Genomic DNA, 14,259 nt, shown 5'->3' on the forward strand with positions numbered 1-14,259 from the left:
GATGTCTGACCTGCTGCTGCTGCTCCTCTCCACCCTCTCTCCTCTCTGTTCTCTGTTTCTCTCACTCCTCTCTACTTTTCATCTCAGCTCTGAGCCTCCTCCTCCTCCTCCTCTCCTCCTCTTCCTTCTCCTCCTCCTCGCCCTCCCTTGCTCCGCCCCCGGCCTCCTCTGATTGGCTGCGGAGGAGAGGTGGGTCCACCTGCTGGAGCTTCAGACTCGGTGCATCTTCAGGGGGAAGATGTTCAGCAGCAGCTCGGATCCACACACACACACACACACACACACACACACACACACACACACACACACACACACACACACACACACACACACACACACACACACAGAACATCTCCAGAACATCTCCAGAACCTCTCCGATGTTCCACTGAGCTGCTAAAAGATGTTCTCCAGATGTGAGGAGGAGAACAGGAAACTATGTAGTCGTGTTCATCGATTAAATGTTTATTTTGCTTTATTTTATCTAGTGATGATGTCATCGCCACACTATCAACTGAGAAGATGAAGAAGAGCATGATGATGATGATGATGATTTTTGCAGCCTTTCACTTCCATCTCGTGGAACACTGCAGTGTTTCCTCCCACAGAGGCTTTACGTAAAGACAGCGGCAGCCCACACACACACACACACACACACACACACACACACACACACACACACACACACACACACACACACAGCACTACAGGGGTTGCTGGGACCTGTGCAGGTGGAGGCGTGCACGTGGAGGCGTGCACGTGGCCGTCCCCGGGGTCTCGCTCTGAGGTGCAGCCGCAGGATGAGACGATGTTATTTTTGACATCCAATTAAAGAGGGAGAGGAACTCTTCACCTCCTGCTGCTCATCTCCTGATGATATCAGCTCTTCATGTGTTCACCTCCTGGAAGAACTGATGTTAATGTGTTCGCCTCCTCCTCAGCGGCGTATAGAAAAGGTCAAGCTGGGGTCAAAAGGTCAGATGAAGATGAATGTCTCCCCCTACTGGTGTCAGCAGTAATGACGGCAGCAACGTAGAGAGACATCATCGTGTGTGTGTGTGTGTGTGTGTGTGTGTGTGTGTGTGTGTGTGTGTGTGTGTGTGTGTGTGTGTGTGTGTGTGTGTGTTATAGAACACCTGTGTTGTACGTGCTGTGCAGCATGTCGTTATCTTCATCATCATCATCATCAGGAGCAGCAGGAGGAGAAGCTCTGAGGTCTGAGCCGTATGTTTCATGTTGTCATTAATTGATTCATTAACCACAGTTCTGGACTGACAAACTACAGACAGACACAACGCTGAGTGTGACCTGTGTCTCTGTTCTGTCTCTGTTCTGTCTCTGTTCTGTCTCTGTTCTGTCTCTGTTCTGTCTCTGTTCTGTCTCTGTTCTGTCTCTGTTCTGTCTCCCTCTCTCTCTCTCTCTCCCTCTCTCTCTCTCTCTCCCTCTCTCTCTCTCCCTCCCTCTCTCTCTCTCCCTCTCTCTCTCTCCCTCCCTCTCTCTCTCTGGTTGTTGTCGTTTGTCTTCTTCTCTGTTGTTTCATGAGAATCTAAACTTATTTTCCTCCAGGTTGTGTTTTTGCTCCTCGATTTCAGCTTTGCAGCTCCTCTGTCTGCTCCGTACAAACCTCCGTCACATCTGTTCACCTCCGTCACATCTGTTCACCTCCTCTCTTCTGTTCACCTCCTCTCTTCTGCTGCTGTACTTGTGGAGGTGCATGCAGGCATAGACATGATAGAGGTAGAAGCCTCCTCCTGTGCTGGAGAGTGAACCGGCGCCGGCGCCATATTGGATGGGCCTCCTCACTGTCGCACCAGAGTCGCCCGGAGCCAAAAGGGAGCAGCTGAGTTTTGTTGAGAACAACTTGAAGGAACTGAAGAGATTCTACCAGTGAATCTTTCTCATGTTCCCCTGAAGGTCAACCTCAGTCTGATGATGTGAGTTTGATATTGTTTGATTTGTCTCATCATGGGTCTGCTCCGATTAACAGCTCTCCCTTTTCCTGACATACACACACACACACACACACACACACACACACACACACACACACACACACACACACACACACACACACACACACACACACACACACACACACACACACAGAGCTGCAGTTCAAAGGCAGCAGAGCAGCAGCAGCAGAACGCGTCAGCCAATCAGGAGGCTGCGTTCAGGCTAGGCCTGGACATTAGCAGCAGCTAATGAGGCCGGGAGCTAATTATCCTTCCCATGATGCCTCTGCTGCCTGATGATTGGGTTACACTCAGCTCAGCTGTCAGTCACAGCACTGGCCTGCTGCAGAGTAATCAGATTACTACTCACTATCAGAGAGTTCATCCTTTCATAGTTTATAGCTATTGTTTTTCTTTTGATCGTTTTCTCAACAAAAATTAAAGCAAATCCTCCAGATTCTCCCGCTGCTCTCTGGCGCCCCCTAAAGGAAGGCAGATACAATACTTCAAAATGTATGAAAACTGTTATTCATGAACAACATAACATGCTGGCTGAGCTCAATGAGGATGACGTAACACCGCAGTGACACTGCAATGATTTGATTGGTTGTATGGATATCAGTGTGATTATTGAATATCTCCTCTGGTTGTATTAATGACAGGCCTTTAGATATATTGTATTTAAAAGTAATACTGTTTATTTGTATACGTGTGTTTAAAGAAATAAAGACTTTAATTACAAGAAAACCTGTTAAACTCAGACTCTAAAACTTAATGAAGTTTTGCAGGAGGGGCTCGCCCGTGACGTCACGGAAGCCCCGCCTTCACACGGAAGCGGCGGCCGAGCGTCAGAGCGGCTGGTTGATGGTGAGCGTTCAGTTCGTGGGAATAAAAGTGAGTGTTTGGGCTGCTGGAGATGAAAGCTTGAGTTTGTGCTCGCGGGTCGTCCTGACGGAAGCTCCCGGTGTTTGACGTCCCGCCGCGCGGCGGACTGATGCGGAAGTAGCTGCGTCACGAGCCGCGTTTATTGTTGTTGTTCAGCCGGAAGCTTTAGAGGAAACTCGGATCCAGGTCAGTGACACCTCTCCTCCTCCTCTACCTCCTCCTCCTCTTCATCTTCCCCTTCATCCTCCTCCACCTCCTCCTCTTCCTCTTCATCCTCCTCCACCTCCTCCTTCTTCTCTGCTGTTGCTCCTCTCCCTCCTCCTCTTCATCTTCCTCTTCATCCTCCTCCACCTCCTCCTCTTCCTCTTCATCCTCCTCATCCACCTCCTCCTTCTCTGCTGATGCTCCTCTACCTCCTCTTGCTCTTCATCCTCCTCTACCTCCTCCTCTTCCTCTTCATCCTCCTCTACCTCCTCCTCTTCATCGTCCTCCTCGTCCTCCTCCTTCTCTGCTGTTCCTCCTCTTCATCCTCCTCCACCTCCTCCTCCTTCGCTGCTGCTGCTCCTCTTCATCGGACTCCTCTTCATGCTCCTCTACCTCCTGAGGAGAAGAAGTACCTCCTCTTCCTCAGTTTCTGCATGTTACTGTCACATTGAGCATCTTCTCCTCATCTTCCTCCTGTTGTTCTTTTAAATGAAGTTCTTCCTTCTCCTCATCTCTTCCTCTTCATCCTCTACCTCCTCATCAGACTGAGCTCCTCATTATTACACACACACACACACGCACACACACACACACGCACATGCACACACACACACACGGCGTGTTCATGGAGAAGTTCTCCTGGTCGTGCTCCTGCAGACGTCTCCTGCTCAAACAGAATCTCCTCAGTGGAACTTCTAGAACCTTCTTGCAGCCTGGTTCTGGCCACCCCGGCACGCTTCACAGCTCCGGAGTGTTCCTGTTCCTGCCCTGTTCCTGCACTGTTCCTGTTCCTGCAGACTCCAGATGCCGAACGACGGCAGTGAGAAGCAGCAGAGGGACACGAGGCCTCAGGACGCCTCCGAGGAGATGGACGGGAAACGAGGCAGAACTTCGAGTCCTCACCGGGGAAGTACTCCGCAAGGTGAGCGGCACGCCGTACACCTGCTGTTACAGAACCAGCAGATGCAGAACCCGCTGTTCCAGGAACTCCTGGAGCAGGAGACTTTCTGCAAACAGACATGAGACACTGATCCACTTCTATCGGATCCTGACGTGTGCTCAACATGATGAATTCATTCATCCATTCATTCCGAAGGCCCTGGTTGGTTCAGCTGCGTGGTTAACGGAGCTCCACCTCTGCTTGTTTCTCCTCCAGCCAGCCCGCCACAGTTGGTGTCAGTGGAGGAGCTGATGGAGACTGCTAAAGGAGTGACCAACATGGCTCTGGCCCATGAGATCGTGGTCAACCAGGACTTCCAGGTCAAACCTGTGGAGCTTCCTGAAGGAAGGTAAGAACACCACCTGCTTCTGGAACCGTCCATCAGGGTTCACACACCTCGTCTGCTGGTCCGACACACACCGCCGGGGTGTAAACAGACACCAGCAGAGGTATTCTTTAAACGAGTCCTCAGCTGCTGTTTTCACGTCTCCAGTCTCCTCTAAATCGTTTCTTAGAATTTATTCAGAAATAAATCAAAGATGGAGTTTGTTCTGACCCATTTTTATACTGCAACTTCCTCTGGCGAAAGAACATGAGAGATTCTGACTGTACGGATGTTAGGCGTGTGCTGATTGGCTGCAGGAACTGTCCATCATTGATAACATAGTGGTAGCATAGCAATAGCATAGTGATAGCATAGCATTAACATAGCAATAGCATAGCATTAACATATAGCATAAACATAGCGATAGCATAGTGAGAGCATAGCGATAACATATTGATAGCATAGCATTAACATAGCGATAGCATAGTGAGATTATAGTGGTAGCATAGCAATAGCAGAGTGGTGGCATTGCATTAACATCGCGATAGCCTATTGATAGCATAGCAGTAGCATAGTATTAACATAGTGAGAGCATAGTGATAGCATAGCAGTAGCATAGCATTAACATAGTGATAGCATAGCGATAGCGTAGCAGTCCTTTGCTCACACTAAAAGTAAATACCGATGGTGGAGCGTCTCCAAACATCAAGCCGCAGAGCAACGCACCTGGAGGTTTAAAATTAAATACAGGGTCATTTGTAAATCACGTGGGGGTCAAAGGTTATACTAGTCCTGTTAGCGGCTCACAGATAACTGCTAAATTTACCAGACTTGGTTTATGACATCAGCCTCCTGTGTTGACGACAATCAAAACCGCCCGTTCTGGGCTCAGCCGCTTTCCACTGAGGTCCAAGACAGAGAATCATGTTTTAACCAGGAAACGAGGGAATAACGGAGACGACTATTTTAATCAGACCGCGGGCGACACGTTCTGTCTGCAGAAGTAATGCTGGACGTCTTGTCTTGTAGTTTGGAGCGGAGGGTGAAGGACATCCTGCACAAGGCATTCTGGGAATGCTTGGAGGCCCAGCTGCAGGAGGAGCCGCCGTGCTACGAGCAAGTCCTCAAGCTCCTGGCCGAGGTCAAAGAGGTGAGGCGACCTGCGACCTCCCTGAAGGTCGGAGCCTCGCAGCCTCCTCACGCCTCCTCACGCCTCCTCACGCCTCCTCACGCCTCCTCTGTTCCCAGACGCTGCTGTCCTTCCTGCTCCCGGGACACGCCCGTCTCTGCTCCCGCATCGAGGAGGTCCTGGACCTGCCCCTGATCCAGCAGCAGGCCCAGCACGGGGCCGTGGACATCGGGGGGCTGTCTCGCTTCATCGTGAACATGATGGGCTCGCTGTGCGCCCCCTGCAGGGACCAGGACATCCAGAAGTTGAAGGAAGTCACCGACATCGTGCCTCTGCTCAAGTCAGTCCTCACGTCAAGACAGATGACTCATCTAGAATCACCACGGCAACGCCTCATTTTAACTACTTTCCTCCAGCTAATGCTCAACGAGTAGCCACCAGCTAATGCTAGACCTGTAGCTCCCAGCTAATGCTAAACATGAAACCACTAGCTAACAACAAACATGTAGCCACTAGCTAACATCTAGCCACTAGCTAACAGCAAACATGTAGCCATTAGCTAACATGTAGCCACCAGCTAACATGTAGCCACCAGCTAACATGTAGCCACTAGCTAACGCTCCGACCCTCTGGGGTTATTGTGCCCATCTTCTCCTCCCTCCTCGCCGTCTGGTCCTTCAGGTCCATCTTCTCGGTGCTGGACCTGATGAAGGTGGACATGGCGAACTTCGCTCTGCTCAGCATCCGGCCTCACCTCATGCAGCAGTCGGTGGAGTACGAGAGGAACAAGTTCCAGGAGTTTCTGGAGAAGCAACCCAGTGAGTTTTCTTCTTCCGTTTCAGCTGCTTTCAGGAAGCCATCCCGACGTCTGGACGTTCTAAAGACTCTCACTGATTCTATTCTGACTGGACCCTTTTGACTAGAACCTTCTGATTAGAACCTCCTGACTGGAACCTCATTACTGGAACCTCCTGAGGGTCCCAGAGTCCAGGTGGAGAACCACAGAATGGGTCTTTCCATCAAGTTTGGACCCGATGAAAGTAAAGAATGTGCAGCTTCCCTCTGAGGACCTGATGGTCTCTGTCCTCCTGCAGATGCTTTAGATTACACAGAAAAATGGTTGGAGGACACAGTGAGACACCTGAGAGAAGCAGCAGCAGCAGAAGGAGCAGTGGGTGGCGCTGCCGCGACCTCGTCCTCGCTGACCCCGCTCCACGTCCACAACCAGGCCTACCTCCACCTGCTGAGGTGGGACCACGCCTCCACCCCCTTCCCCGAGGTGAGATCCTCTGAAGGAGGTGCAATTTAAGGCCTTTTGATCTTTTTATTGTTTTATTTAGTTTTGTCATTTTGTCTCTTTCATCTTAAACATTGAGTTCAATAATCTTGAGTCTGACTCTGTTTCTCCCCCTTGGTGCCCCCCACCCCCACCCCCCGCCTCCTGAAGACGGTGTTGATGGACCAGGTGCGGTTCCAGGAGATGCAGCAGGAGGTGGAGCGTCTGGTCCTAGTCTCCTCGGTGCTCCTCCTGGTGTCCTCCTCCGTGGGGGAGGAGACCTGCAGCCTGCCTGGACTGATGGAGACGCTGAAACACACTGTGAGCGTCCTGCTGGAGGACACACCCACTCTGTGAGCATCAGCCCCGCCCCCTCACCCTGTCAAACAGGCCCCGCCCCCCCAGTCCCTCTGCTGACTGTGTGTGTGCGTGTGTGTAGGACCTCCTGCCTGCAGGAGGCGCTGGTAAGCGTGGGGGACCGGGTGTGTGAGGATCTGAGGCGTTGTGGTTCCTCTGGGTTCTCTGAGGGTGGAGGAGACGCTCTGAAGGGTAGGATCTCCGCCTGCAGTCGTCCTGACGACACCGTCCGTCAGCTTATGGGTGAGCGCTCCTCCCACACACACACACACACACACACACACACACACACACACACGGTTCACGTCCTGCTGTGCTTCCAGACGCCCGTGTGCAGAGCTTCCTCCTGGCCTCCCTGGAGCCCCCCCGAGCCCCGCCCCCCCTCCCCGGTGGTCTGGCTCCGGTCGGCAAGGAGCTGCAGGAAGTCGCCGTCCGCTTCAGTCGCCTCGTCAACTTCAACAAGCTGGTCTTCTCCCCGTTCTACCAGAATCTCCTGCAGAAGGTCCTGAGGTCGGAGGAGGAGAGCCCCCCCACCGAGACGTAAACCGGGAACACCCCCACCCCCCCCCCACCCCGGAGGAGAACCCAGACCGGTTCAGCTCCTGGTTCCACTGTGACCTTTAGAGTACACACAACATCACACAGAACCTGGTGACCTTTGACCCTGCAGTAGAGGAACCGACCCCTCAGTGTTATTCAGTGTTCACGAGGAGCTGAAGGGAAACCTGAACCGTTAACCTGCTAAATGTTACTCAGTCGTTTATTAATGTTCGTTCATTGTTAACTTATAGAAACTGTTTTTGGTTTTTTTAACTCTTTAAAGACGTTGTGTTAATCCACATGTCACTCACCTGACATTGATAAAGCGACACTGACTGATCTTCTTCACACTCATTTACGTCAAACACGCCAATAAAGACGGTTTGTCCCACTTTCATTTCACCTTTTCTACTTTTTCCGCAGCTTTTCATTGGATCATTGTAGAAGATAAACTGCACACAGAAAGAAAGGGTGTGTGTGTGACAAAATGACCAGAGAGCCTGTTTCACCACAATAATTCATATTTATGAATATATCAGCATTTCATTCACTCTTTTGGGTTTCGGTTGTTTTGTTTTTTTATCAATTGACAGTATTACATGTTTAAACTTAGTGGACCCAGGATAGAGCCCTGGGGCACTCCATAGTGCTTTGATAAATATTCCTCCACACTAACAAAGAACGTCAGATGAGATTTGAACCAGGTGAGTGATAATTGATTCATTAGATTAAAAATCGAATCAAAACAGCAGATTGGAATCTGGCCAATACTTCCATTTAGATGAAAAATTGGATTGAATTTTAAATGAATTTAAAATTTCCATTTAAGTCTGAGTCGAATCGATTCCTTTTGAAATGAGTCAAACCAAAGCAGAGTCGATCTCATCTGAAGAGAAGAATTTAAGAGCTCTTTATGTGAACAGAACCTTCCTCAGCCATTCAGCATCAACTGGAGAAAATATCATTTCTCTCCGTCTTCGTTCCTGTTAAACTTCATTTAAACCTGATCGAGTCTTTTCTACTTTACTTTTCCGTCACTGGGATGAAAATGAGTCGATTCGTTAGGGTTTGATCTGACGGTTCTTGTCCACGTCTGAAGCGTTTGGTCCTGAACGCCTGCGTTTCCCCGTCGTTGATCCAGGGTGGGTCATTTCTTTACACATTCAGCGTGAAATAGAAGATTGATTATCTGAAAGCTTCACTTCCTGAAAAGGACGATCAGCAAAACGTTTCCGAACCCGAAGCGAGTCGCAGTCAATCGGCTGTAATTGAATAAAAACACACCCGACACTGAAATGCTCTTTTATTGTGGAGATAAAAGTATGAATCCTACAGAAGCCGTTAAAAAGTTTCTAATTACTATTCAGTGCCAGAAAAAGGAGCATCCATTGCCAGCAAGGGACGATGAGCTGTGGGTCATGAGGCTGAGGATCTGAGCGCTCCGGGCCGGCCGTCCTCACGCCGCCGGGGCCGGCCGGTTCCGCCGGGTCTCCACCTTGTAGATGGTCTGGTAGCCGTCGTCCCAGGCATACAGCTCCCGGTCCCCGGGGTGGTAGTGGACGCTGCTGTGGCTGGTGTAGCGCTTCGGGAAGAACAGGACGGGGCTCTCTGCGCTGGAAGAGACGGAGCGGAAAGGCCATTGAACCCAGTCGTCACCATTAACCCCTCGTTTCCTGGTTAAAACGCGATTCCTGGTGTTGGACCTCATGGGAAACTGAAACTCTGGAGTTTGAAAGTTTTTTCTTTGGGCTCTTTGTTCAAACCAGGATCGCCCACAAGGGGGCACCACCCCAAAATAGGAGGTTTTGATTGTTGTCAACACGGGAGCCTGACGTCATAAAACACCTCTAGTGAATTTAGCCGCTAGCGACTAACTGCTAACAGGACCAGAATAACCTTTGACCCCCATGTAATTTATTTCATTTTAAATCTCCGGGTGCGCTGCTCTGCCGCTATGCTACTGCTATGCTATCGCTATGCTACCACTATGGTATTGCTATGGTATGCTACTGCTATGCTATTGCTATGCTATTGCTATGCCACTGCAATGTTATCGCTATGCTGTTGATATGCTACCGCTATGTTATCACTATGCTATCGCCATGATTGACCGTTCCTGCGGCCAATCAACAGCCTGACACCTGTACCAGACAGAATCTCTCAGGAAGTTGGTATGAAAACCATGTTTGATTTTTCTTCCTAATTTAAAATCAGTTTAAGGAGCCTGGATACTGAGGACACCAGCTGATGACTCCTTTAACACCACCCACCCACCCACACACACACATACACACTCTCAGGTGGGAAGCTGACCTGTGGATGGTGTCGTGGATGTCGTACACACACTGGATGGTGGAGCGCCCGCCGTAGCGAGTGTTATAGACCACATAGAGAGTCCCACAGATGAGGAAGGCCCCCTCGGCGTCGCGGCTCCTGCACTGCGTGTCCCAGGTGAAATCCACCGACAGGCTTCCTGAAACCCAACAGGAAGCTCAGACATGGACTGGACACGCGTGTTCTACAGGGTCCTGAAGTGCTCCAAGAGACCGGGGAGGTCCACCTTTATCCAGTTTGGTGATGACCAGGTTGCCCCCATACTCCGGGTCGGCGTGGATGACCCACAGCCCCAGCTCATCCACGGCCAGGTCCAGGTAGGTGTCGGGGTTCAGGCTGTAGACGGGCAGCCGGCCGGCTCCTGGCACCAGGGTGCTGTCCACCACGGTGCGGTTCAGCAGGTCCACCTGCAGGGGGTGCAGGAGGGGGGGGGTCACGTGACCATTCAAGTCAAAATGCATAATTTTTGTGATTTGATGTCCGTTTATATGGAAATGGCAGAAACACTGAAAATGATGTAGTTTCCAAGTTGGTCCACGGGTGGCGCTGTTGTTAGTTTTAGTAATGAAAGCACACAAACACACACACACACACACACACACACACACACACACACACACACACACACACACACACACACACACACACACACACACACACACACACACACCTTCAGGATCTGGTTGGTGGTGTCTGCCTTGTGGAAGTAGATGAAACCGTCGTGGACGGTGTGTCCGGAGCCCTGCCAGTGGGCAGGAAGCTGCACCCGCTGGGCTCCGGCGCCGCCGCTCTCCTCCACGAAGCTCTGCAGGGAATCGAACTCCAGCACCGTGTCGTTCCGGACGCCACTGAGCAGGTAGACCTGCAGGACACAGCACACATCTCCGATCAACACAAACGTTCTCAGCACATCTAGTTTCATCTTTATTCTCTGTATTTGGAGAAAACGACGGAGAACGTCATCTGCAGGCGTCTCCGTCGAGGCGTCTCCGTCGAGGCGTCTCCGTCGAGGCGTCTCCGTCGAGGCGGTGCTCCCAGGTGAGATTCTCCTCTAATAGCGTGCATTCTGTCCCTACGGATGTCAGTTCTCTCCATTGTGTTCACGTTTATAGTGTCTTGTTCTCTGCTGCTCGTCTGTGTGGTTTAATTCTTTTTTAAAAAGAGAGAAAAAACCACCAGCAGCGCCCCCTCGTGGCCCGGTAAACTAACTACATCGTTGTCAGTTTGTCTGTCGTTTCCATGGAGACAGACGTCGTTTTCTCAACGTTTCTGTGTAAATTTAGAACTTGTTGTCCAACTTGTCTGAGCTTCAGACAACAAGTTGGACATTAATTCATGAAGAGAAAAACTAGAAAGTTTTGCGAGAGACGAGAAGAAAGGCGTTGGTGGAACATGGAGGTCATGACATCACAAGACGCCTTCAGTCTGAGAAACTCTGGGCAGCACTGAACTTTTCTTTATTTGATTCTGTTAATAAAAACTAAAAAAAACCTACTTCTTCAATTCGTATGAGGAAACGTTGGTCACACTGAGGCCCCGCCCACACGCCAACGCCGTTTCATGTAACCATGGTTTTTGTCCGATCAGCCACACAACGTGGCGCCAGAAAACTTTTTTATTTCTTTGAAAACAGGTTCCAGAGTGGAGAAAGGCACACATTAGCTGAGAACTATGATGTCATGGCCCCGCCTCTCGACCTATAACCCCGCCTCCCTTCTCCGTGACATCACTGAACAACACCAACATGGCGGACTACCTCCTCCAGGTGGCGCTGCAGAGCCGTTGATGCTTTAACAAGGACACATGATGGATTTCTTCTCTGGTGTTAGTATGTTTCTGTGGCAGAGCTACAACGCCACACTGCCCCTATAGGCCTGGCTTATGTACTGCATCGTTTTGAGTGCCATGTTTGGGAATGTCGGTAGTGTTCAAGGGGAAAACAAAGCAGGACAGGAGGAGGGAGCTGGAGGCGGCTGCTGAGAGCAGGAGGAGCATGAGGAGCAGACGTCTCTCCAGTAAAGTACAGTTAGAAGGACAGACCTTGTTGGAGCCTTCAGTCGGGTCCTTGAACCAGGAACCGTGGGAGTCCCCGGCCTTCTTCACGATCTTCAGAGACTTGATCTGGCTCAGCGCCGCGTTGCAGTCTGCAGATTGGAGAGCAGCACACTCAGATTATCCCACTTGGCGCCAGACGAGAACCTCCCTCCCGCCCGCTGGCCGGCGCCTCCCCACCGTGGTCCACTTTGATCCGGGCTCTCCTCTTTAGCTGCTCCAGCTCCGCCGCTTTGATCTGCTCCTCCAGCAGCGCCTCCTCCATCTGGATGTCAGCCTCCGTCGGCATCTTGTTCTCCAGGTACTCCAGCTCCCTCTCCAGCCGCTCCACCCGCCCCGACACGCCCTCCACCTGGCTCCTGACCTCCGACCTGTGGAGAACAGTGCTCAGCGACCTGCGTCGGTCCGGGGTTGGGGCGCTATTCCGCTGGAGGCTTACCTCATGACGCTGAGCGTGGACAGGTAACCCCGGACCTCGGAGGACAGGTCGTATGTCTTCTGGGTGACGCTCGCCATGTTCTGCTCACACTGGTTCAGACGCTCCTAGTTCCCGTCACGCCGGCACACAGAGGATATTTCAGACAAGAGAAACATCACATCGAGTCCCAGAGCGAAGCAGACCTCCACCACGCTGTCAAACTACTCAGTATTAGGATAAAAACCCAGTTACAGTTACTTCTGCTGCTTTGGACATGAAAACAGTTGCAGAGCTGCTGTCTCTCCCTCCACTGAGCTGTTACTATTCACTAAACTCCACTTTCCTGGAGGAGGAGCCTCGTTAATCCTGAACTAACTCCGTCCTCTTGACAGCAACTGAAACGTGTCCCACTGTGATCAGCATCAGCATTAGCATTAGCATTAGCATTAGCATTAGCATTAGCCACATCTTTGGTAGTTTGTTTGTGCTTCTTCTCGTCGTTGTTGGTTCATACATTTTTTTAAAGAGCCAACATCCAGATTATAGAGCATCTTCCTCCTCTAACATCCAGATTATAGAGCATCTTCCTCCTCTAACATCCAAATTATAGAGCATCTTCCTCCTCTAGTATCAGATTATAAAGCATCTTCCTCCTCAAACATCAGATTATAGAGCATCTTTCTCTTCTAACATCAGATTATAGAGCATACCCCCTCTAACATCAGATTATAGAGCATCTCCCCTTGAACCTCCAGATCATAGAGCATCTTTTTCCTCTAGTATCAGATTATAAAGCATCTTTCTCCTCTAACATCAGATTATAGAGCGTCTTTCTCCTCTAACATCAGATTATAGAGCCCCCCTCACCTCCACCTGGACCAGCCTCCTCTCCAGGTACTGGATGATGAAGGTGTCCTGGGAGGCGCTCTGGCTCTGCACTGGCAGCACAGAGATGCTCAGAGACACCAGGAGGACAGACACCGCTCTGCAAGACATGACGGAGAACCTGAGAACCTCCTCGCTGAAGTACTGCTGGTCTCCTGCTGGTCTTCTGCTGGTCTTCTGCTGGTCTCCTGCTGGTCTTCTGCTGGTCTCCTGCTGGTCTTCTGCTGGTCTTCTGCTGGTCTCCTGCTGGTCTTCTGCTGGTCTCCTGCTGGTCTCCTGCTGGTCTCTGAACGACGCTGACGGCTCCTCACAGATCGGCAGAACTTTGTGACTGTGGTCCGTTCCTCGGCTCGATCCGTCTCCCAGCCTCTGGTCCTCTGGTGTCTGGATCCAAGAGGAACTCAGTCCCACCCAGTCCCCCCGGACCGCCCAGACGCCCCCCTCCCCCCACCCCCCCACCCTTCTCTGGACTGGGTCCATTTTAAGAGAGAGAGAGAGAGAAATTCATTCTGCTCTACAAGTTTTTTTATCGTAATCCTCTCCAGATGTCTCACTGACACGTCCTCACTGCTCCCACATACACACACACACATACACACACGCACACACCCAGCTGCTAGGTGTTGGACACTTGGACATGTGCCCCTCCAGAGGGTGATACAGTGGTTCACATTCTGGCCTCACAGAGAAGGAATCCTCGGTTCAAGTCTGCTGAGCTGTCTGGAGTGTGCACCGCCCCCTGCTGGAGAGCAAAGGAACTTCATATCTACAGAAACACTTAAAACACCTGTCTTCAGTTCTGCAGGAACGTGGATGGAGTCTCTTGTGAGAGTCTCTGGTCCAGATTAGTTGAGTTACAATATGGACGGTGGGTCCAACTCTGTTGTATTTCCAGGTGTAGCCACATGAGAGTGTGAATAATGTCAGAGTGGATCCTCAGGATGCTGCTTCTTCCTCTTCTGA

General features: G+C 50.9%; 2 protein-coding genes across 6 annotated transcripts; one reads left to right on the forward strand and one right to left on the reverse strand.

The window, feature by feature from the left end:
• Positions 1 to 2,748: 2,748 nt before the first annotated feature.
• Positions 2,749 to 8,014, forward strand: tcp11l1 (t-complex 11, testis-specific-like 1). Of its 5 annotated transcripts, none has more exons than XM_080475171.1 (10): positions 2,749 to 3,022; positions 3,838 to 3,962; positions 4,197 to 4,329; positions 5,335 to 5,455; positions 5,554 to 5,774; positions 6,116 to 6,252; positions 6,529 to 6,713; positions 6,882 to 7,063; positions 7,150 to 7,310; positions 7,391 to 8,014. In XM_080475171.1, exons 2-10 carry the CDS (start codon positions 3,845 to 3,847, stop codon positions 7,609 to 7,611), a joined length of 1,479 nt encoding a protein of 492 aa, XP_080331297.1. In that variant the 5' UTR covers positions 2,749 to 3,022; positions 3,838 to 3,844; the 3' UTR covers positions 7,612 to 8,014. The 5 variants fall into 5 exon arrangements, with proteins under 5 accessions (XP_080331297.1, XP_080331301.1, XP_080331300.1 ...); XM_080475175.1 differs by having other exon boundaries at positions 2,772 to 3,022; positions 6,882 to 7,031; positions 7,166 to 7,310; XM_080475174.1 differs by having other exon boundaries at positions 2,772 to 3,022; positions 6,538 to 6,713.
• An 881-nt stretch (positions 8,015 to 8,895) lies between these two features.
• On the reverse strand, positions 8,896 to 13,848 carry olfml1 (olfactomedin-like 1). Its single transcript, XM_080474988.1, has 8 exons — positions 13,279 to 13,848; positions 12,433 to 12,536; positions 12,174 to 12,364; positions 11,982 to 12,085; positions 10,612 to 10,803; positions 10,168 to 10,348; positions 9,921 to 10,080; positions 8,896 to 9,220 (listed from the first exon to the last, which is right to left on the reverse strand). The coding sequence occupies exons 1-8, from the start codon at positions 13,774 to 13,776 to the stop codon at positions 9,064 to 9,066; spliced, it is 1,587 nt and encodes a 528-aa protein (XP_080331114.1). The 5' UTR covers positions 13,777 to 13,848; the 3' UTR covers positions 8,896 to 9,063.
• Positions 13,849 to 14,259: the final 411 nt, after the last annotated feature.

The sequence above is a fragment of the Lipophrys pholis genome (genome assembly GCF_963383615.2).
Source record: "Lipophrys pholis genome assembly, chromosome: 11".
NCBI lineage: Eukaryota > Metazoa > Chordata > Actinopteri > Blenniiformes > Blenniidae > Lipophrys > Lipophrys pholis.